At 39.4% G+C, this 23,378-nt stretch overlaps 2 protein-coding genes across 3 annotated transcripts in view; one reads left to right on the top strand and one right to left on the bottom strand.

Annotated features, from left to right (window-relative positions):
- The window catches only part of LOC109972949 (mucin-2-like), an 11,359-nt gene extending 474 nt beyond the window's left edge, over positions 1 to 10,885 (bottom strand). The window contains exons 1-27 of the mRNA XM_020622220.1: positions 10,803 to 10,885; positions 9,949 to 9,974; positions 9,524 to 9,779; positions 9,317 to 9,431; positions 8,756 to 8,846; positions 8,532 to 8,665; positions 8,226 to 8,442; positions 7,726 to 7,851; positions 7,518 to 7,632; positions 7,262 to 7,400; positions 7,031 to 7,144; positions 6,866 to 6,935; positions 6,560 to 6,697; positions 5,862 to 6,026; positions 5,426 to 5,520; positions 5,212 to 5,338; positions 4,831 to 5,086; positions 4,605 to 4,657; positions 4,416 to 4,519; positions 4,097 to 4,248; positions 3,863 to 4,001; positions 3,267 to 3,377; positions 2,985 to 3,164; positions 2,489 to 2,728; positions 2,231 to 2,387; positions 1,768 to 1,896; positions 24 to 1,623 (exon numbers count right to left, since the gene is read on the bottom strand). Coding sequence (XP_020477876.1) covers positions 24 to 1,623; positions 1,768 to 1,896; positions 2,231 to 2,387; positions 2,489 to 2,728; positions 2,985 to 3,164; positions 3,267 to 3,377; positions 3,863 to 4,001; positions 4,097 to 4,248; positions 4,416 to 4,519; positions 4,605 to 4,657; positions 4,831 to 5,086; positions 5,212 to 5,338; positions 5,426 to 5,520; positions 5,862 to 6,026; positions 6,560 to 6,697; positions 6,866 to 6,935; positions 7,031 to 7,144; positions 7,262 to 7,400; positions 7,518 to 7,632; positions 7,726 to 7,851; positions 8,226 to 8,442; positions 8,532 to 8,665; positions 8,756 to 8,846; positions 9,317 to 9,431; positions 9,524 to 9,779; positions 9,949 to 9,974; positions 10,803 to 10,885 — 5,132 coding nt within the window. The remainder of the gene's footprint in view (positions 1 to 23; positions 1,624 to 1,767; positions 1,897 to 2,230; positions 2,388 to 2,488; positions 2,729 to 2,984; positions 3,165 to 3,266; positions 3,378 to 3,862; positions 4,002 to 4,096; positions 4,249 to 4,415; positions 4,520 to 4,604; positions 4,658 to 4,830; positions 5,087 to 5,211; positions 5,339 to 5,425; positions 5,521 to 5,861; positions 6,027 to 6,559; positions 6,698 to 6,865; positions 6,936 to 7,030; positions 7,145 to 7,261; positions 7,401 to 7,517; positions 7,633 to 7,725; positions 7,852 to 8,225; positions 8,443 to 8,531; positions 8,666 to 8,755; positions 8,847 to 9,316; positions 9,432 to 9,523; positions 9,780 to 9,948; positions 9,975 to 10,802) is intronic.
- A 2,682-nt stretch (positions 10,886 to 13,567) lies between these two features.
- Positions 13,568 to 21,400, top strand: saal1 (serum amyloid A-like 1). Of its 2 annotated transcripts, none has more exons than XM_020620924.1 (13): positions 13,568 to 13,743; positions 14,508 to 14,707; positions 14,992 to 15,093; positions 15,491 to 15,574; positions 15,702 to 15,781; positions 15,873 to 15,932; positions 16,014 to 16,129; positions 16,253 to 16,415; positions 17,161 to 17,243; positions 17,387 to 17,572; positions 18,340 to 18,497; positions 18,584 to 18,676; positions 20,719 to 21,400. In XM_020620924.1, the coding sequence occupies exons 1-13, from the start codon at positions 13,740 to 13,742 to the stop codon at positions 20,794 to 20,796; spliced, it is 1,407 nt and encodes a 468-aa protein (XP_020476580.1). In that variant the 5' UTR covers positions 13,568 to 13,739; the 3' UTR covers positions 20,797 to 21,400. The 2 variants fall into 2 exon arrangements, with proteins under 2 accessions (XP_020476580.1, XP_020476585.1); XM_020620929.1 differs by lacking the exon at positions 13,568 to 13,743 and adding an exon at positions 13,765 to 13,970.
- The last annotated feature ends 1,978 nt before the right edge of the window (positions 21,401 to 23,378 follow it).

Consider the following 23,378-nt stretch of genomic DNA (forward strand, 5'->3'; position numbering starts at 1 on the left):
TCGTGGTTGTTGTGGTTGTAGACTGTGTGGTTGTGGTTGGCCCCTCGGTTGTAGTAGTAGGCGTGGTCGTTGGGGTTGTAGTTGATGGGTGCGTGGTTGGCCCCTCGGTTGTAGTAGTAGGCGTGGTTGTTGTGGTCGTAGTCTGTGTGGTTGTGGTTGGCCCCTCGGTTGTAGTAGTAGGCGTGGTCGTTGTGGTCGTAAACTGTGTGGTTGTGGTTGGCCCCTCGGTTGTAGTAGTAGGCGTGGTCGTTGGGGTTGTAGTTGATGGGTGCGTGGTTGGCCCCTCGGTTGTAGTAGTAGGCGTGGTCGTTGGGGTTGTAGTTGATGGGTGCGTGGTTGGCCCCTCGGTTGTAGTAGTAGGCGTGGTCGTTGGGGTTGTAGTTGATGGGTGCGTGGTTGGCCCCTCGGTTGTAGTAGTAGGCGTGGTCGTTGGGGTTGTAGTTGATGGGTGCGTGGTTGGCCCCTCGGTTGTAGTAGTAGGCGTGGTCGTTGGGGTTGTAGTTGATGGGTGCGTGGTTGGCCCCTCGGTTGTAGTAGTAGGCGTGGTCGTTGGGGTTGTAGTTGATGGGTGCGTGGTTGGCCCCTCGGTTGTAGTAGTAGGCGTGGTCGTTGGGGTTGTAGTTGATGGGTGCGTGGTTGGCCCCTCGGTTGTAGTAGTAGGCGTGGTCGTTGGGGTTGTAGTTGATGGGTGCGTGGTTGGCCCCTCGGTTGTAGTAGTAGGCGTGGTCGTTGGGGTTGTAGTTGATGGGTGCGTGGTTGGCCCCTCGGTTGTAGTAGTAGGCGTGGTCGTTGGGGTTGTAGTTGATGGGTGCGTGGTTGGCCCCTCGGTTGTAGTAGTAGGCGTGGTCGTTGGGGTTGTAGTTGATGGGTGCGTGGTTGGCCCCTCGGTTGTAGTAGTAGGCGTGGTCGTTGGGGTTGTAGTTGATGGGTGCGTGGTTGGCCCCTCGGTTGTAGTAGTAGGCGTGGTCGTTGGGGTTGTAGTTGATGGGTGCGTGGTTGGCCCCTCGGTTGTAGTAGTAGGCGTGGTCGTTGGGGTTGTAGTTGATGGGTGCGTGGTTGGCCCCTCGGTTGTAGTAGTAGGCGTGGTCGTTGGGGTTGTAGTTGATGGGTGCGTGGTTGGCCCCTCGGTTGTAGTAGTAGGCGTGGTCGTTGGGGTTGTAGTTGATGGGTGCGTGGTTGGCCCCTCGGTTGTAGTAGTAGGCGTGGTCGTTGGGGTTGTAGTTGATGGGTGCGTGGTTGGCCCCTCGGTTGTAGTAGTAGGCGTGGTCGTTGGGGTTGTAGTTGATGGGTGCGTGGTTGGCCCCTCGGTTGTAGTAGTAGGCGTGGTCGTTGGGGTTGTAGTTGATGGGTGCGTGGTTGGCCCCTCGGTTGTAGTAGTAGGCGTGGTCGTTGGGGTTGTAGTTGATGGGTGCGTGGTTGGCCCCTCGGTTGTAGTAGTAGGCGTGGTCGTTGGGGTTGTAGTTGATGGGTGCGTGGTTGGCCCCTCGGTTGTAGTAGTAGGCGTGGTCGTTGGGGTTGTAGTTGATGGGGTTGTGGTTGTAGTGGTGGTGTTACATATCTCCACACACATGTGACTGGTCTCATCAAATATGGGCGTCTCAGGTGGGCATATGGGGTAACAGCCTGTAAAAATCACATCATAAAATCACATTGTTTTTTGACATTAAAAAGATAATTGAATCTGTTTTTACGTTTTGTCATATAAAATAAACCAAAATATTAACTCACATTAAACAGAGGTAAGGAAAGACACTATAGGATCCTTACCTTCCAAAGTAGGTATGGGGTTGTAACAAATTCCTTCTGGATTATTGCAGGTTGGGTAGCAAGGTGTGTGGCAAGGTTTGTAATGCCATTTACATTCATCAGGGTTGTTGTAATAATCACAAAAAACAGCTAGGAAGAAAAAGATACAAGGTGTATTAAATATTGAAATGCTGATTCAAGCAACTACTTTGTTTTTTGTATAAAGTGCCAAGTGAAATAAGTCAAACCTAAACATCACCGGATAAATTCTCACATTATAATTGTTTTACACCTGAGGATTTTGTTTAGTTTTAGCTAAATTCGGGATGTCATAACTCATTCCAAATGACAAACAATATTCATTTATCAGTTACACACATCTTGACAAATCTCATCTAGATGCTGGGGTCATAAGACCTTTGGGATCTAAAGACAGGGTTTATGGCCACAGAAGGCTGAAAAACCAAATTTTTACTTCACTTACGACAGATGTCTGGAGTTCTCCATGCAACACAGACACCAGCCTCATTACAAGCTTGAGCGTAGGCTGCAACTGCTGTGCAGAAACACTCACAGTCTCCCCCGGTGTCACAGGCACATGAGTCTTTCACACAGTTTTCAAAAAATGGACTAGGGTCTACCTGTTTGATCAATCAAAATTGATAGATTTTTAAAACTGCACTTCATATTTTCAATCATAAAACATTAAATAATTATAATTGACAAATTAATCTGTTACTACCTTATGGTGGCAGATTTTGAACGTTACTCCAGTTATAATACCACACATCATTGTTGCCCAGTGATGTCGCTTGGGTGTTGCTTCACAAGGATTAGCATTCATTTCCACATCTGGGCATTCGCTGGACATTTTCCAGCTGTTTGCAAAATCTATAGGATTACTGACTACCAGCTGACCCTGTGTGGTGAAGTCATTCTGGCCATCACCATCAAAATCTCCACACAGGCCGCATACCTCTCCCTGTAGAAAACAAGGAGTCTGTGACTTGTTTTACATGTAAATTATATTATAATTAATATTATGCACCAAAGGATTTTTGACTAATGCTCCTGTATATCAGTACCATTGGTGTAACAAAGTTTAATAAGCAAACATAAAGAAAATAATTAGCTAGAATACAGATAAGAAAAATGATACACCATATCAAAACTCTAGCTCTAAACTCTCAGTGTAAGAGAGTTCAGTCATCATCACTAATACAATTACTGTGACTCACGCTGTGCTGTGGTTCCAGGAGGATGCGAACAGTTGTTTTGCGATCCCACATCACAGCCAGACCAATGGTAGACTCGATCACCAGATACAAGCTAACATTCCTTATTCTGTAGCCAATGTCAGCGCCTTGTCCTAGGTCCAGCACTTCATATGTACCCTTTGCTAGTCTCAGTTCCTTTCTCTGTAATGTTGAGTAATGTAAAGTAAAAATGTATTATTAATATTTCATTATGTTTAATATTTTAGGCTAGAATACATATCAGGCGTTGTTATGAGAGCTTACCCCCAGCTGGATTCTGACAATTTTGGAGCATGTTGTGCCTGTAGATCCACAAGGTACATTTTCTGTGATAACTGCAAAGCCGAACTTTTCTGTTTTATTTCCACATTTGTTCTTAAAAGAGAGAAAGATTCATTAAACATGTTTGCTTTACGGTCATGAAAGGCCACTGATCATTTCAACTTTAGCTTGTCCATTACTAGTCTGTAAGACTGTTATACTGTAGAAAAGCCAGAACCTAAAATAATATGCAAGTCTAAACGGCACTTTAAATTTGTTTTTCTTGTTATTACAATCAATGATCTTAAAGTGAATAATGGTAAATATACATTTTTTTTCAATCACATATTAATATATAAATGTATCCTCTTTAATGTAACATAAAATGAGTGTATCTGGCATGTACTCTACTTTTTATTAACAATCCTAAAATGCAAGTTTTTATAGATGTCAGAGATGATTCAAAATGATCTTGAATGTGAGTGTATTGCTCAGTTAATTACAGGATGTTAATAATATAGAGAGTAGTGAATGAGTAAACAAGGGAGTGAGTTCAAACACATTTTGGTACTTTAGACACGTTGACACACTTTTCCTACCTTGACAGCAATGTAGGCACAATCTCCTTGAAACACATATGTTTGCTGATCAAATGTACTGTAGTGACCGCTCCCATAAATAATGCAATCGCCTGGACATTTTTTATCTGTACATTTCCAATTTCCACTGTTGCAGGTACTAGATGGGTCAGAAATGGCTAAATATAATACAGTTTCTTAAATATTGCAAATGCAATATATTATACATTTAATCAATACAATGTCATACAGTACCAGGTGTTGCACTTATGAGGTATTTTTGTTCCATGGGCATATAAATGCCCATTATGCTGACATGGACATTCAGTGTCTTTCACACAAGAGCCTTTGCCATCATCAACGAGACCCTCAGGACACTGACAGCCAGATTCACACTCTGTGGACTCCTGGCAAGACAGAAAGAGCTGTTACGGTCTAGAAACCACTGTGGAAACTGGTAACAGTATTTCTTCTTTGTAACATACTGTCTATCATTAAATTCAGGAAATAAATACTAGATCCAGTTATCTGGGATTGAAAGGTCAGTGTGGACGCAGCAGAAAACACAGCTCACACAATCGTTGCTGTCCAGGTTTAAACAAGTTCGAGCACACTGCGCTCCAAGTTCTCTTGTGCCCACAGTGGAACAGTTGAGAAATATTTTTGGAGAAGGGCATACTGTAACAGAGGGAGAAACTTATTTAATATTCAGTGTATCAACCAAATGATTGTGCTGAGGTAAAAAAACAAAAAAAAAACATACTTGCTGAGCGGGATCTCCAAGAGTGACAATGAAGCATTCCATTGGTACACACACTAGGAAAAGACATCAAAGATACAAGATGCAACACAAAGGTACAAAAAAAACCTAACCATTTAGTTTCTATAAATCATATATACTGCATGCTTTATAATTGTGCAAAATCTGCCAAAGTCTAAGACAATTGATTTGAAGTCAAATAGCACTAAATGGGAAATAACTAACTCACCAGTGCTCATTTTTGATGCTGATGGATTTTCCTGGCTTTATGTAGATGTCGTTGTAGTAGCAGGAGCATTTTGCCATGGGGACACAGATGCTGTTTTCATCTAGGTAAAGACCCTCGGGGCAGGAGCAGCCATCCACAGGTAAGAAGTCAGAGGTGCAGCTCTGCTGCTTTGAGCCCAGTGATTTGCAAGTCAGCTGGCATCTCTGAGTCTTGTAAGAGAAGGTCTGAGAGGCTGGGCAGCTCCCTGTGTATTTATCTGTTTTGTGCACAGTGTGAGGATAGTTATTAAATGGTTCGGTTTTATGGTTTGGGTCAAATGAAGGGGAGGATAACAGAAATTGTCACATCACTTTACTACAACATAAAGAAAGAAATCCTTACCACACACATTCTCTCTCCAGCCTGTCAGGAATACTCCATTTGATGCACATGCACGTGCATAAGAGGAGAAGACGGCGCACAGACAGGCCTCACTCTTCTCACAGTTACAGCTAGCGTAAGTACATCGCTGCAGAAGGCAACAAACACTTTTGCAGGATTACAGTCTCATCAAAATGTAATTAAATCAAAGCCAAACAGAGGGGCTTTACTATACCTTGTAGTACATTTCAGGATCCACCACTGAACGGCACTGTGAAAAGGTACTATTTGGACTCAGCAGCAAGGCACACCAGTGTTTGGCGTACCACTCTGAAAATGAAGAAACAATAACCCAGTTATCTATTTATTTTTGGCACTTTTGCCTTTGCTAAAAAAAGATGCAGACAGGAATCACAGGCAGAAAGGGAGAGGCAGTAAACAGCAAAAGTCCCCTGCCAGAGTCAAATGTTGCAGTTATGTGGTATGCACTGTAACCACTCAGCTACCAAGGCAACCCAACCCTATTATTTTTAGAGTGTATAGTTGTGTTAGACTACCAACCTGCCTTAAATATACTAGCATAAGCACACAGTACTGGTAGGCATAACAATAAATGTTTATAGTATAGTATAGTTAAGAGATATGCTGGACTAAATCAAATCACTGTTTACCATTTTCTACACTGAAGGAGCAGGGGTCATCAAGTCGTTCCTCTTTGTCCTTGCACACAAGATTAGTCTTCCAGGAATTACAAAATGTTGCTGCTGTTCCCTCCACAATCCCCTGTGGTGTCTTCATGTCATCAGACAGGACCATGTTATAGTTCCCACATAAACCTGAAGAAACCAAATATTACACCATATACACCTTTAACAGCAAAATGGAAGGAGGCAAGTCCTATGCTGCAACAATAAATAGCTTTGTACAATTTTTCAGTTCTGTTGGTTTATTTGAGAGGCAGCTGTGGCTCAGGCGGTTGAGCAGGTCATCTCCTAATCAAAGGGTTGGCTGTTTGATTCCTGGCTCCTCCAGTCCGCATGCTGTGGTGTCCTTGAGCAAGACACCACCCCCGGGTTGTTCCAGATGATATCACCACTGTGTGAGTATTCTACTGACATCAGGCTGGGGCAACAATCTGGTCAGTTATCTAGTGTGTTGCAAATAATGGACTGAGTGGCCCCCCGCACCAGTGAAGTGATGATGATCTCATTTACAACAGCAAAAAAGTCAATATACAGTTGAAATTCTCATCACATGGTCGTACACTATGTAATGTCTATAGTAACTAGTCATCTGTTGTAAATGTATTGTATGCTAACATATTTTATGAAGGTGCCAATGTTCATGTTAGTACTTATGTAAAACCCACCACGTGTCTTCGCTCTGTAGCTCTGTTCCAGGCTGACATAGACTTGCATGACAGGTACATGCTGGATCTGAATTTGCAACCCAAAACTAGTTTGGAGCATGATATGGAAGGATGAAGCATGGAATATGTTGATGTCACCTTTGAATAAAGACAAATACAAAACAAGTAAGATCATAATATCACAGCTATAAAATCACAAGAAAAGGTGAGATCACATGAATGAGAATGATCTTATTTCAGGTGCCATAGCATGTATGAAAGGTAACAGTAACATTTTATTTTAAAGTTTCTTATTGTCTGACACACCTGACTGGTATGGCAAACTGATGGTCTGCATATTCTGCTTCACTGTGCCATCTGAAGTGAACATTAACACCTGAATAAAAAAAGAGAATTTATCGTGAGTGTTGTCGATAGCAGTGTCAATTCATAAAGGACCGCAGTCTTCTTAACAGAGATGCATTAACTCACATTGTTCCTGTCATTGTTGAGCAGGATCTTAAGGGACTTAAGACAAGTGTCATACTCTTGATTTGTACATGGCACCAATTGGACAAGGATGGTAAACTTTGGGCTTGCATCATCCTGAAATATACAGTAAGGACAAATAAATGAATAAACCTTTTTTGTTGTTTTTTTAACATCATATATTTCCTGTGATTTAATTGTATAAATCAAAGACTTATTCACCTTGCTTTCCACTTTGGCTAGAGTGTAATAACAGTCTCCATGGAAGGTGTAGGTTTTCCCATCAAAGGTAGTTACATGTGAACCCTCTTCAACTGCACATGTAGCAGGCATCTGGAGGCTCTTACAAGCCCATCTACCCTCTAAACATGTACTAAAACAACACAAAATATATAAGATAGCGAAACACATTCCAACCAATGCCAATTAACATGCCAAAAACACCCCAATTAATGCTTTAAGTTTATATTATGAAGCATTTTTGACATACCATTCAGCTCTGTCCTGTCGGTAAATCTCACCGGAGTTATAAATTTTGTCATGTTTACACTGACATTCAGCCTGAGTAATGCACCCTCTTGGCGAAATATCATCAAACACAGTTCCTGAAGTAGACGGTTATAATAAAGGTAATTATAAGTGAAACAGGAAACTATAAACAATGTACTATTGTGTGCCCACATGTGATGAGCACTGACCAGGAGGACAGAAGCAGCCATCCATTTTGTGGTCCTCACACAGTGAACTTGTATCCAGGTGTGTGCAAGTATCCATGCAAGGGGAGCCGCTCTCCTCATAAACCATGTTGAATGGACACTGCATAGCTGTGAGAATAAGGTACATTTGAAATAAATAGAAATTGGAAGTGACTCATTTGTTTTTGGTAAAAGTGTCTTTTCTATTTGTTTTATGAGCACTAACATAGATTTAACAGTTTCTTTTTTTTGCTACATGTTAATTTGAATCAATTACATAGAATCTAGATGTACATATACTGTATCTTGCATTTTGTTGTGCAGTTTATAAATGGCTTTTTCTAATGGAATAGAATCAATTCTCTCATCCTAGAGCTGCATGAAAAAATATTTATTCAAAGAACAACTGAACCTAGATGCTTTTCACTGATTTCAGTGCTCTCCACCCCATGCTGTATAAAATATCAAGATCATAAAACAGAAAAGAGAGCACAACATAATACCGCAGAACTCAGGCGTCCTCCAGTTGGGTGGCTGTCCTCCGGCATGGGAACACTGTCGAGAGAATTCAGAGAGTGTGCTGCAGACACAGTGGTCCTTTGTGCTGTTGGAGCAGCCGCACATATCCTGCACACAGGCCTGGATGTAAGGTTCAGGATCAATTAGTTTGGTGCAGGAGCTCCAGGACTCTGAATGCAGCATCTGTTCACAGATGGTTTGCTAAAAGAGAAGAAGAAATGTGTAATAGAGTCAAAAGTTATTCTGTTGATAAATATTACTACATATCACTATGTGGGTAATAAACTCACAAACTCCTTGCATGAATCCAGTATTTCCCCACCCTCCAGTGATTCATCAACCTCTTCATAAGGGTCCTCACATTCATCATTTGGGCGATGGACTCTGTGTTTGTTGCCAAACTCAACTGGGCTAAGTTTGCGCCCTGCATATAATAATATTCATGTCTCAAGCAAAAGATACAATAGATACCAAAAGAAATGAAAAAACACATAAAGTGAATAACCATATGTACCCTCATAAATAAACTCATTGTAGACAGAAACACCATTGAAGTCTCCACAGAGTCCACAAGTACGATTAGTATAGTCAGGATCCAGTTCCACCTACAACACAGCAGCACAACCAGAGGTTTTAATGAACTTTAAAACTATTAACACTTGTGCATTACTAAAATATTGAAAGGCAAACACAACACAAGTGAACTGCAGTATAATTACTCAAAAAAAAAGACATGGATTGAATCCTTATGATTGTGATTTTATACATACCTGTGTCATACACATCATTTTATATACAGTATAAATCATGGTGTGAGCTAACAAACTTTAATTTGCACTTCTTGTGTTTGTCAAGAATAATTGTATCAAGAAAAAAAAACTGACTGAAAGGAAAAATTTTTTCCTTTGCAGAAACCTTTGGAATTAATGTAAATACCATCCACTATAACTGCCTCTCTCTGGTTAGTCTGCTCCACCTTAATAACAGAAAGCATCTTCCAGTGATCATAAAGGAGTCTTAACTAAACTGCCTGTGTATCACAATGCACTCCTTAAAGTCTGTTTTATGTTTTTACCATGACTGCATCATCTCTGTTCCACATGACAGTGATGCCGACTTTGGATTGGAGCTTGATGTAAACAGCATTTTTTTCCACTTGTACCCCTGCATTGTAGTATGGCATTTTGACACTAGGAAAAAGAGAATTGATTTTAATTTAATGCGCAAACATCACAAAAGATAAGTACAGATGGTTTCACGAGCTATATGGCTTTTTACTTACGGCACTTCATTCACAATGACCAGGTTCTTAGTGAGCTTGAATGAAAGGTCATTGATTGTGACCACCACATAACTGACTGCAGAGTTCCCGTCATTCTCTGTCCTCTTCATGTGCACTGAGAACTCCCGGTAGGACTCGTGGCAGTCTGAGGCCAGGACGTATTCACACATACCAGGGAAGTGGTACATGTCACCATCAAACGTCTTGAAGTGCTCTCTGCCCCATGTGCTGCAGATGCTACTAACATGGTTGTGAACTGAAAAATTATACAAGAAAGAGACTGAGTCACTGAATATTCTGCATAACTGATATTAGAGACAGTGCTGTACTCTATGTATTTGAACATTATGTATACATTAAACAAAACAACCCATTCACAAAATCTTGAAAAGCATTTTACAGAATACAACACAATGAAGTCTTACCCAGTCTGGCTTGGACATCAGTGACACTGGCAACAGACAAAGCAAGGAAACACAACCACACACATCTCCACCTCATTGTGGCTACTGTGGACTTGCTGTCACCAAAGTAGGTAATAATTTGGCTGTACTCAGCAGCCCTTTATATTGAAACTGCACAATTTTTTGTCAACACCCTCTGAGTGGGACCTGATGTTTTATTGCCAAGACTTAGCAAATATGCTCAATGGAATTCTATATAATTTATCCTTCCTCCTCCTTATCTATTCATTGAGCAAATATGTTTGCACTTTAATAAAGAGCTTTTATTTCTATGGAATGAGCAGCAATAAAACAGTATTATAAACAGTGTGCACTCTTTTCTTCAATAAGTAGTTACATTTGAATGACATTGTGACAGACTTCAGTAAAATTGAACTTTTTTCATTTTGTTATTAAAACTTATAAGCCATAATACTGACTGATGACAAATTAGAGGAACACCTGAAGAAATGAGTGGTCTCTTCCAGGATGACAGTGCCCCCATGTATAGGGCACAAGGGGTCACTGAATGGTTTGATGAATATAAAAATTATGTGAGTCATACACCAGTCAGCCATAACATTACGACCACTGACAGGTGAGGTGAATAACATTGATTATTTTATTACAATGGCACCTGTCAGTATGTGGGGTATATTAGGTAGCAAGTGAACATTCAGGCCTCAAAGTTGATCTGTTGGAAGCAGGAAAAAGTGGCAAGTGTAGGGATCTGAGTGACTCTGATGAGGACCAAATTGTGATGGCTGACAACTGGGTCAGAGTATCTTCCACGCTGCAGGTCTTGTTGGGTGTGCTTGGTTTGCAGTGGTTGGTACCTAGCCCCAAGACCAATAGGCAAGCCAGCGGAGCAGTGTGATGCTTGGGCAATGTTCTGCTGGGAAGCATTGGGTCCTGCCATTCATGTGGATGTTACTTTGACATGTACCACCTACCTAAACATAGTTGCAAACCAAGTACACCCCTTCAAGGTATTCCCTAATGGCAGTGGCCTCTTTCAGCAAGCTAATGCCCCTGTCACATTGCAAAAATGATTGAGGAACAGTTTGAGGAGCACAACCATGAGTTCAAGGTGTCAACTTGGCCTTCAAATTCTCCAGATCTCAGTCCAGTTGAGCATCTGTGGGATGTGCTGGACAAACATGTCTGATCCATGTCCCCACTGATTGGACAAGTCTAATATATTTAGATCAGATACAGGTAGTACAAGTCCACTGACATGCATACACACACAAAATTATTGTCAGAAGGAGAAACGGATAAAAGAAGGAGTGATATGCACCTATCATTGCTCACATAAAAACTGCAGTTATTTAAAATATATGTATTCCCCCTATGTAAACATTGCATATAAATATGATATTTGTGGCCTATTTTATTCTGACATTATACAACATTATGTCAATTTAATGAAGTTATTTTAATGCATATATGTAATACTTTGTTTAGGATCTGTATGTCAGACATGATGCATTGTAGAAACCAGAATATCTGTGGCCTAATCAACATATTTACAGCAATTTACAACTGGTGAGCACTCAACAAAGACAAACTGTATATGAATATTCTGACTTGACAGATGCCTTAATTACTAATTTGTGGAGGACATAAGAGCAGTAGGCATTTATAAGATAAAGCTTCAGACTACGCCCTTTTGATCGGTTGTATGGAGAATAATATTTCTGGCTTTTCTTTGTTTTCTTTCTTTTGTTTTTACAATTTTATGAAATCTTTATAGGATATATGAAATATGAATTCTTATTTGATTTCTTTATTCCTCTTCTTTGGCTTTTTGTGATCTTAGGAAACTATAATTGGAACATTAGGTTGTGTAATGTCGTGTAAAATTGTATTAAAAATGACTGGGAAGAAGAAACTCTCAACTGCCTGGCTGAACTTGCTGCTCCCACTTCATGACCAAAATATTTGTTTTAATGTAGTAAGAGAATATACTGCAGTATATAAATTACATCTGGATCATGAATAAGGCAGGATGTGCAACTGAAATGACTATACCACATCCTTGATTACAGTCATTCTATACCAGCAGTGTCATGTTAGCACACACAAGCAAATTAAGCTGTAAACCTTTACTTTCACAGTCATGAGAACAGGATTGTGTCATGCCTATTAAAATTATGCACCAACTTGAAAGCAATTCATTTAATCACAAAGTAATATGTAATTGCTGGTTGAGGTTGCAAATTTGTGATTTGAGAGTTTGGGATGCATAAATAAGAATGTACTATTAATTAACTCTAGCTGGTAGCTTAATACTTTAAATCCCAGGCATGTTTGGCTTTAGAAAAGCTGTTCACTCACTTTAAAAAAATCTGTGATAATAGCTCTTAACAAATGTATAAAAAAAGTATTTTGCATATCTATCCATTATCTATACCACTCATTCCTGAAAAGGGTCACTTGGCCGCTGGAGCCAGACCCAGCTGACACTGGGTGAGACATGGGGTACACCCTTGACAGGTCACCAGTCTGTAACAGGGCTGATATGTAGACAAACAACCGCACGCACGCACACACACTCACTCCTACAGGCAATTTAGAGTTGCCAGTCAAACTAAGTTGCGTATCTTTGGACTGTGGAAGGAAGCTGGAGTACCTGGAGAGAACCCACTGGATAGGATCAGGCTGTCATGCGGATGTACTGCGAGTGGGAGCTCCTCCAAGTGCAAACATAGCTTTGGACCACTCCTACAGGGGGACAGCTGCATGGTGAGAAAGGAGTATAGTTATTCCTGCCTGACAGCTGATGCTGTGTTGATCCAAGGAGGACAGTACATTTGTCAAATTACCTCTAGACAGTTTTGATTAGAGGTGTGACGATTCAGTGTTTTGAAACATGTTGACATAATACTGTTTAACAGTCAATAGTTGAAGTCATTTCCTATGAAAAGACTGAATCCTGCTTTATGGTTTCGGCATGAACGTGAAACAAACCCAACCCCAGTGTTAGGTGCCAGGTGAATTTTATAGTGCTCTGCCAATGCAAGCTTTTCTGTTTGCCTTGGCAAAGAAAAAAAGAACAAAAACAAAGGTTCACTTTAGAGACTCTGTATTACTGTAGACTAAATTTGGATTTGGATTGACTAGCCTATTCATTTAAATAGTAATTATTAGATACAATTGTATGACTTCTTCTGGCGAGCCGTTTATCATCGTTTTTAAATTGGTGAATTTACATGTGTTTATTTTAAATTTGAGTAGTATACTAATTGAAAATATGATTAAACCTAGCTAGATAAAGCAAAACCTTGGGTGAGGATCAGTCAGTGAGGACGGGAAACAAGTTGTAACCATAGACTATAATGTACAGTATATACAGTATATGGTTTTTATAGTTGGGCAAACACTCGGCCACCTACACCTCCATCCATCCATCCTTTATCTATACTACTTATTCCTGAATAAGGCTGAATAAAGTCGGGGGGGAGGGGGGTGTTAGGAGAGACAGGAAGAGGGACAACATGCAAACTCCACACACTGGAACCCGGAACCTTCTTCAGGTACACCTTACCTTATTTCCCTGGAGTACATGTCATCCCCTCTGCACACTGCAGGTGGCGACATTCATTTAGCTTGAGGTGGTCGCCTGCAAGAAGAAGACTGTACAGATTTGGTGCATGCGCAATTAGCTACTGATGCTAAATGGTGGCTGTTTGAAAATATCGTTTGAAACTGAAGTATGACATCTTCTTTTATGTGATTACTCTGATAATAACATTTATCAGCCGGACATTATGGGTGAGTTGACATGAAGGACACTTATGTGTTGGACAGCAAGACAGTAACCCAGTTTTAGAAGCAAAGTGCGCAGATGCTAGCTAAATTGTTAAATGTTAAATAGATGCTAACTTTTTATGTAAAGTTTGCGTAGTGTTAGCTACTTATTTGATCCCGTTAACTAACGTTAACGTTAACAAAAGATTTGGTATATATACTCGAGTAACCAGGCTAAGTACTATTTTGAGGTAACGTTAATAATCTAGTTGACTGTTTCCGTTGTCATGTTACTTTATACCTGCGCTAACCTACATTTCAGTGGAAAATATATTTATTTACTTAAGTTTATGCTCATTTTAAAACTTTTGTTTTTTAACTCTAGTAAATTTTCGAATACACTTGTAACTTGTAATGCTGTTATATCTTTTTAGTGAATGGACAGATTAGGAACACCTCACAATTATTTCATTATAAATTCATCTGGTACACTCTATGAAGTAGCAAAAACTTCAGTCATAGTAAGGGTGACACAAATGATTAATCAATTATCAAAATGGTAGCCTATTCATTTTTGACTGAATAATTGATTAGTGAGCTTATTGTTGCAGTTTCACATGATGTTGATGCTCAAATATAGTACATCCAATCTTTCCATAAAACAGCCCTGCTCATTGATGGTCTATTGTTACCTGAGATATTAGCTACGTTATTGGAAATGGTATAAGATGGTTTCTCTCACTTCTTAGTATCATCCAGCTCTAATCCATGTCACTGTTTTTTTCCAGAATGTAGTGTTGATGGTGCTAAGGAAGCAGAGAATGGGGTATCCTCATCTCCAACTGAAATACAGTCTCCTGTAATGGATCGTAACCCATCACCACCCCCAGACCCAGCTGATAGAGAAGAGAATGAAGATTTGGATGCCATTGGAGACACTGTTTACAGCAAGCACTGGCTTTTCAGCACTCTGACTCGTCTCATCCATGTAGGCAGGCTAATGTCACAACCTGATCCATCAATCTCACAACATTAATGTAAACTGGCACAAACACTACTACACTGGTGTTTGAGTTGCCTTTATTTTCTTGAGCTATCCAACAGTAGCATTTTTTGCCTGCTAATTTAGAAACCACAAATCAAGTTAGTTGCAGTGAAAAATCTGAGCATCCCACTGTATTACACATTAACTGTCTGTGCCATTGCTCTCAGCTATAGTACACACTGTCCATTATAGCAAACATGACTTAATTGTTGTAAACTGTCTTGCAGATGGTCACAGAGCATACAGAGGAGGACTGTGAGGGTCAAATACAGCTCCCTGAAGAAGATGAGGAAGCTCTATGTAGGATCTGGGATATGGCGATGGATAAGGTTTAGAGTTCTTAATTTGTGTCCAGTATGCTTCATATTCTTTGGTTAGACATGATTTGCTGCTGGTGTTTTTGCATCTGCCATTCATTTACCCTCACCAGTGAAAAACCATACACTGAGTTGACAGGTTATTACTGTAGGCACACCTAGTAACACTAATGCAGTCTTATACAACAGTTCTGCAGTGAACCCTCCCTTCATGATGGTGATATTGGTCAATATTTGTTGAGGCTGTTTTTAAAAAAGTTGATTTACTTGTAGTCATTTTTAAGGCTGATGTTTGTGCTGCTGCTGAACTGTACTGCGTTATACAGAGAGGTGTTTCTGTAATTGAGTCTAGCTGCAGATATAAATGGAAAGTTTTATATTAACTAATTTATTTTCCAACTATGTATAGGATGTGGCTGGTTTTCTGCAGGAATTCAAAGCTGCAGATATTCTTCTTGGAGTGATAGCCAAGTCTCGTTGTCCACGTCTCACAGTGAGTGAAATGCTGTCAATTTTCTGCATTATTTGTCAACATATAATGCTATATATTGTATTTAATTCTGATGGTACATTTTTGGGCTTTGAGAATCCCATGACAGGTCATTCTATTGCATCTCTAGGAAATTTGTGTGGGCATTCTTGGGAACATTGCTTGTTTTCCTGAAACGTGTCTGACGCTGAGCCAGAATGAAGACTTAGGGTGAGTACAAGTCATTATCTGTAATTGCTGTAAAATTGATTTTCCTCACTATTGTGATTCACTCTTAATGCAACTCCCTCTGTGTCCACAGTGCCGTGCTGTTGCTTCTTCTCGGAGATACAGATCCTCCAACCCTTCTAGAAACAAGCAGGTGACAATTTCATTTTCTGGAGACATGTGAGACATGGAGAGTGAGAGTGAGGTATTCACCTTTTGTGATGATGTTTTGCAGATTGCTGCTGACATGTGTCTCCCAGAAAGATGTCTGCTCCTTGTGGCTTCAGCGAATACGACAGCAGACATCTGTGTGCTCCAACCTCTGTTTCATCATGTGCAGTTCTACGAACAGTACTTTTGAATTTACTCATTGTTTATATAATAAGCTGACGTATCCAACTGGCTTACACAAACTCTCATCCTTTGATGTCCTAAGCTATTTGCTTTATAAAATAGTTATAATGTATTTTACAGCGGACCTGCTCGAGAAGGTCGGAGAGCTGGTTGACAAACTGTTTGACCTTGATGAAGAGCTGATGAAGAGCTGGATCACAGCTCAGTCAAGTAAGGAGGATGATGCTGGTGAAAGCCATCTGGATGTGGCCTCATGCCTTCTCGAGGCAGCCAAGCAGCTTAGGTGGGAGTTTGAAAACGAAATTCTGGTTGATGTTAATAAAAAAAACTTTATTCCCTAACTTTTTTTCCATCAGAAATATAAAAATATTTCCTTAAAAAAACATTTCAAACAGGTTTAAAACAGACTGTGTATTATTTCTTGTACTGTAGTCCTTATTTATAAATGCTCTTTGCTCCACTTACATGTGAATGCAAAGAGGTTTCTGTATCTAATTTGCATATCTGAATTATGGTCATAACCTTACTTAAATTAACAGTTATTTCTGCTGTTAGAAGTGTTCTCAGTCTCCTTTTCCTTATTTGTATGTCTTTTTTTTTAGTCGATGCAATGCACTGGTTATTTGTTGACATTGTCTTATAAAATGGATATATTATTTATGACTGGTCTGATACGGCAGAGTTCAGACTAAATGCGTGATGTTGATAATGTAGCTGACGCTCAGCATTCAACAATATTAAAGCAAAACATTGGTCATTTCCTATATTGCCAGTATTTTCAACATTCTCCATACTAAGACTAAAACCAACTGCCTCTACTCAAAGTTGTCTGTCAGTCTCCAACCTGGATCATCTTATTCGTCTGTGCCATAGACCTCTGTTGTTCAAAAATGACTAAAAACACATAAAAATCACTGGGTGATGTCTTCATTACAAAAGACACGACCAGTATATTTCATTGTTGGTTTTAGTCTCTGTATAGGGAGTGCTGAAAATGACTGACCTTATCCTTTAAATGGTTTCCACAGATCAGAGAGTCCAAGTGGCTTAGTGGTTTACCTTCATATCTGCCAACTCGTCACCACCATAGCAGAAGGCATTCAGGTTTTTGGTAAGAGGGATTATCATTTTGAGTTCAGCTGTTGGCTCGTTATTACAGAATTTAAAGGTGTTCTGTTGCTGACTTAATAAAACAATACAAGACTGAAGTGAACTATTAACAGAGAAGGTGTGTCGTTTTTGTGTTTCTTCCAGCCGCCCCTGATGGACCCGGCAAAGCACTGTGGGACTTTGTCTGTGACGTTGTATGTAAGGACCTCTGCCAGCCAAATGATCTTCCAGTTGTCCTGCAAGAGCAGAGCGGCATTTTGATCCAGGCATTTTCTGTGCTTCAGGCTCTTTATAGATGCCAGGATCAGTGGTGCAGCAAAACTGACACAAGTATGTTTTGAAGCAACATTACAAGCACTGTGTTATTACCAGTTGTTTCCTTTTCTGTTCAGAAACTGGCAGGATTGTTTTGGTTCTACATTCCACACACTGCTACTGCAATGTGTTGAATACTACAGTCAAATTTTTGTATTTTACTTGTGGTGGGAAAGGAGCCTATCCAACACAGTTAAAGAATATGGATCTTAAATAAAACACTACTGCATCCTGTACAATGGATGACTATTAATGGGAAGGCTTGATGAATGCCATATTTCCTAATGTAAACTGTCATCCGTGCAGCTGTAGTATTTAGAGGAAATTAAAATATAACTAGAATTATCACATTGCAGTTGTTTACCTCTGCCAACCAGTCAAAGACATGGGTTTGGGACAGAAGTGAGGTCACTGACCTTTGACCACCAAAATCTAATCAGTTCATTTTTTAGTCCAGGTGAAACAAATTTGAAGAAATTCCCTCAAGGTGTTCCTGATATATTGCATTCACAAGAATCATACAGATGGAGGGACAACCTGAAAACATGATGCCACTGGTATTGCCAGAGCGGAGGCTTAACAATTATATCTGCTTAGACTAGAACTGACAGTCACAGTACAGACAGACATATTGGTACTGACAGATAATACAGTAGGTATTTGACAGTATAAAGGTACAGTACAAGGATTTAGGGCAAACTTGATCATACCGTCCATTATTTTTCTTTTAATATGACTAGTTCTGGTATATAACTTCCAGAGTTTTGCTCATTTGTGTCTAGGTCTGCCCCTCATTGGGACCATTTTGCGAGTACTCCAGTACCACAGTGAGTGCAAAGATGACAGTACCAGCAAAGAAGAGACAAAAGATGAACAGCTCCAGACTCTGGCAGAGGTCACAGCTGAGTTTCTAGCTGACATCTGCATTCAGATTCCCAAGGTAAAGCCACCACAGAAACTACTCACCTTCCTGTTGGATCAGATTGTGTGCTGATGACTGAAGTGTCTGGCCTTTTTCTTGGGTAGGACACTGTGGCAGATTTGGTGAAGAAAGGTTTCCTGACAGAGAAGACCTGTTTAACAGCTGTGGTCAGTTTACTTCCCAACTTTAAGAATTCAGTAAGTGCTTCCTCTAAAATGGTTTAAAATACATGTTGCATTCAGTTATAGAGTAAATGTCATGCGGATGTATGGAATGAAATATTTTCCAGTGTGGAGTGAGGCTTTGTTCCTTTTCCTTGGACTTAATAGTAACAGTTTGAGCCATTGACAGATACAGTATTAGTAATTTTGTCCTTCTCATTTTATAATCAGAGTTCATTGTAAAATTCTCAGCAATTTCATTGACAAGTGTCTTAAACTCATAAAAAAAAAGTTCAACTTGAACACTGTCCTTCTTTCTGCTAAAAGGATCATTAGACAAATCGATTACTCCCTCAACAGAAAATTCTGTGACTTTTATTAATTTATTGATATTAAGTATAAATATAAGATATGTTAGTAATGGTTTTTTTCCCTCTATTGTTTCTCAGTTATTGCAGCAAAATAAGACATTTTAACACATTGTAGACTCTGGTAACCTGTGTTTCCCAACTGTCCTTTCCTGCTTTTTAGATAATTTATTTGCCTACTTTTGATAATGGATTTCTCGTCCACATATTTTCTCATGAGCAGCCTAATCGCCATGTGTGCAAACCGCTGCTGGCAGTTGGTCTGTTTTAGAGCTTGTGTCATGTTAGGATGTGTGATGAACTGCTACTACTGTATATACAGTCTTATGCAAAAGTTTAGGCACCCCTTGATAAATAACAGATTTTGGTGATTTTTTATTTGAACAGATGTTAACACAGTTTCTCTTGGAAATGGAAAAAATGCACAATATTTTCTGCAAACAGTGATGCATAGTTACTTCTTATGCCATAAATTGAACAAAAATAAAAAATAAAAACATGATTATGGCATGGTGCAAAAGTTTGGGCACCCTAAGAGTTCCAGAGTCTCAAAGTCTCTCACAAGGTATCAGACCTTAATCAGCTCGTTAGATCTGATGCACAGCAACAGCTGTCATTGGTAAATGCCAATTTCAAAGCTGTACAAATACTTTGACTCTTCAAACCTTGTGCACACACTTGTGGACACCCAGCAACCATGGGTTCCTCTAAGCAGCTGTGTAAGACCCTGAAAATGAAAGTTATTGATGCCCACAATGCAGGAGAAGGCTACAAGAAGATAGCAAAGCGTTGTCAGCTTGCAGTTTCCACAGTAAGAAATGTAATTAAGAGATGGCAGATCAGGGGAACTGTGGAGGTCAAGATGAGATCTGGAAGACCAAGAAAACTCTCGGACAGAACTGCTCGTATGCTGGTCAGAAAGACAAATCAAAACCCCCATTTGACTGCAAAAAACCTGCAGGAAGATTTAGCAGACTCAGGAGTGGTGGTGCACCGTTCCACTGTGCAGCGATGCTTGCACAGACAAGGCCTTCATGGAAGAGTCAGCAGAAGAAAACCTTATCTGCGTCCCCATCATAAAATCCAACGTCTGAAGTATGCAACAGGACATCTACAGAAGCCCGATGCGTTTTGGAAACAAGTGCTGTGGACTGATGAAGTTAAAATAGAACTCTTTGGACACAATCAGCAAAGGCATGTTTGGAGAAAAAAAGGAGCAGCATTTCATGAAAAGAACACCTTGCCAACTATTAAGCATGGGGGTGGATCTATCATGCTCTGGGGTTGTGTTGCAGCCAGTGGCACAGGAAACATTGCACGGGTGGAGGGAAGAATGGATTCCACTAAATACCAGCAAATTCTGGAAGCAAACATCACACCATCTGTAAAAAAGCTGAAGCTGAAAAGAGGATGGTTTGAGACTCTGGAACTCTTAGGGTGCCCAAACTTTTGCACCATGCCATAATAATGTTTTTATTTTTTATTTTTGTTCAATTTATGGCATAAGAAGTAACTATGCATCACTGTTTGCTGAAAATATTGTGCATTTTTTCCATTTCCAAGAGAAACTGTGTTAACATCTGTTCAAATAAAAAATCACCAAAATCTGTTATTTATCAAGGGGTGCCTAAACTTTTGCATAAGACTGTACTACCAGCTCCTATGGAAAATAAACATTGTTTCCACTTCACCCTTCTGTCTCTTGTGCAGTTTCAGCACCTGCAGTCCATGTTGTCAGAGACTGATCCCCAACTGGCAGATGTGATGAGGAAACGGTTTCCTCTCTGAGGTGTCAAAAAGATCAGCATTCAGGATTCATTCAGCCTCTCAACACTGCTTTTTATAGAGGCCTCTGTGGATGGATGGATCAGACTATTTGCATTTTTGGTGGAAAGACTCCGATATCAAACCATCACAAATGCCAGCCAAAGACTATTGCTCTTTTTTTGTAAGCCACTCTTAACTAAAGTCTGTAAGAAGCTGTGCTCATATTTAGTTTTAATTATTCTGAGAACATTTTATAAACATTTGACAGTCTTTTTGTTAACTATCATTTGTGTTAATAAGCTTTTACTGAATTATTATTATTATTATCCTTGATGCATGCTTGATCTTAAAACAGTCAGCAGAACAGTCTGTAGAGTGGTTCTTCACTTTTTCAAACTAAAACAATGGGCACAACACGCATGACTAATACTGTTCAACAGACTTAACATGGCATCATATCATCGCATCAAAAGTCACTAAATTTTATAGGCAGTTGTAGGTGGTTGTCAACGAGCATTCCGACATTAACATGTTTTTTTTTATTTAAAACTAAATAAACCACTGGTACAATGAAGATTTTACCATATTTTTGTACATTTTTACATATACTCTCTTTATAATGTACTTTTTTTCAGGCGTCATCTGCATGTCTCATCCAGAAAACTTTAAAAATGGACATATCTGTCCTCTTGGTATAAATGACATTTTAACCAAAACTTAACAAAGCTGTCTCCATTGCCTAATTCATTTTTTATGACTACAATATAAATGTCCATATCAGGAACTGCTTGGAGTGTGTATTGACTCAATACACATGTGAAATATCATATTTCATGTCTGATAATTTAAAACCATGAAAAAAAGGACACTTCATTCCATTCTGCTTTTGGATCATTAGAATAGAAATCAGTAATTTTTGGGGGAGATTAATGGTTCACATAGTAATTTAAAGGTGGATCATAAGAATAATTAACTTAACCAGTTAACCAGCATATATAGTCTTTGGATTTGCACTTAGCAGATGTTTTGAAGAGATGTTTTAGCCTGAGGAACTCAGAATACTCATAATTGATAAACTAACTTCGATTCCAGGCATGGAGAAGCAGGAAAGACTCTATGCCCTGCCCCCAGACCTAAGGTGAGTGTCTGCTTTGTTTCAGCTAAGTAAGTAAGTAAGATTTATTTATATAGCACCTTCACAGATAAAATCACAAAGTCAGCAATGCAGATCACAAAACAAACAAAACAACAATATGCCAACAACACCAACAGATAATATATAAAACTATGATAAAAATAAAATAAAACCTAACTATCAAATCAACTAAAAGCCTGACTAAAAAAATGTGTCTTCAGTTGCTTCTTAAAACCACCAACAGATTCGGATGAACGCAGTGACAGGGGCAACGCATTCAGGAGCCACAGCCTGAAAAGCCCCTAGTCTTCAAATGGGTTTTGGGAACCACCAAAATGTCCTGACTTGAGGAACGAAGAACACGCTTCGGGAAATATGGGGTCAATAGGTCAGCAATATACTGCAGAGCCTGACCATGAAGTGCCCTAAATGTTAGCACTAAAATTTTAAAGTCAGCTAAAAGACTTCATACACTACCTCTCCTTATCAGATGGACAGCGCGGAGTCAAAGTGTTAACAATATGTAGCCAAGCCTACAAAAGTGCATAGGTCATATAAATAAATAGCTGTTAAACTACACATATTAGTTGTTGTTGCCATTTCAATTTATTTGTGGAATTATAATGTAATTCCTAGATCATGTAAAAGCTTTAAAACTCCTTGTTTGTACACATGCACATAGTTTGTTTATTGTGTACATGCCGGAAATGTCTCACTTGCACTACCTAACTTTGCAGGACATCAGACTGTCAATCTTGACCTTCCTTACTTGCAATTGGCTGTTCGTTCATTAACATCAATCAGAATAGTGCTAAGGTGGGACAGCCACGATAGCCTGTAGCAGACACTAAGCTGCAGAGAGCAGATAGGCAAGAGACAGACGAAACGAGACCAAACTACGTGGTCCTTTACAGTAAACCTTTCAGAAATTATTTGGATATAGCTGACATTACGTTTCATAATTTTCTTGACAGAGTTGGTGGTGTTGTCTGTTGTCGGTCGATTGAGGTTGGCAGAAGACTTTGCAGATCACAACATGGGACTCCAACAACTTGGCCTAAAGATCTTTAGGAATCTTTTCTTTGTATTTTTTCTTTTGTATTTTTCTGAACCTCTTCCTCCTTTGACTTTCCAAAGTTTTTAGATATTTTCACAAGTAAATCCATAGACTGTATTCTTTCCATATTTTGGTACATAGCCATGGCATATGTTTTATTAGCATAGAAATATTGCGTTTGTTGATATTTGATTTTTGTGAAGATCAAATCACATTTAATGACCAATTTATGCAGAAAACCAAAAAACTGAAAATGGTGCCATTACCTTTTCTTGTGACCATATGACCCAAACTTAGCTAATACTTTTCAAAATCAGATTAATAAATTTAAATTAAATACAGTTTAACCAAAAAAAAAAAAAGATTGAACCCTGGTGAAAAATCCACAAGCTACTCAGCATTAATTCAAAT

The sequence above is a fragment of the Monopterus albus genome, unplaced genomic scaffold (assembly GCF_001952655.1).
Source record: "Monopterus albus unplaced genomic scaffold, M_albus_1.0 scaffold7.1, whole genome shotgun sequence".
Taxonomy (NCBI): domain Eukaryota; kingdom Metazoa; phylum Chordata; class Actinopteri; order Synbranchiformes; family Synbranchidae; genus Monopterus; species Monopterus albus.

What these genes read in the sequence shown, in the direction of transcription:
- saal1 (XM_020620924.1), top strand. An exon ending in GGGATATGGCGATGGATAAG is followed by an intron (nt 15,094 to 15,490) that starts GTTTAGAGTTCT and finishes AACTATGTATAG; the next exon opens with GATGTGGCTGGTTTTCTGCA. An exon ending in TTCCCAACTTTAAGAATTCA is followed by an intron (nt 18,677 to 20,718) that starts GTAAGTGCTTCC and finishes TCTCTTGTGCAG; the next exon opens with TTTCAGCACCTGCAGTCCAT.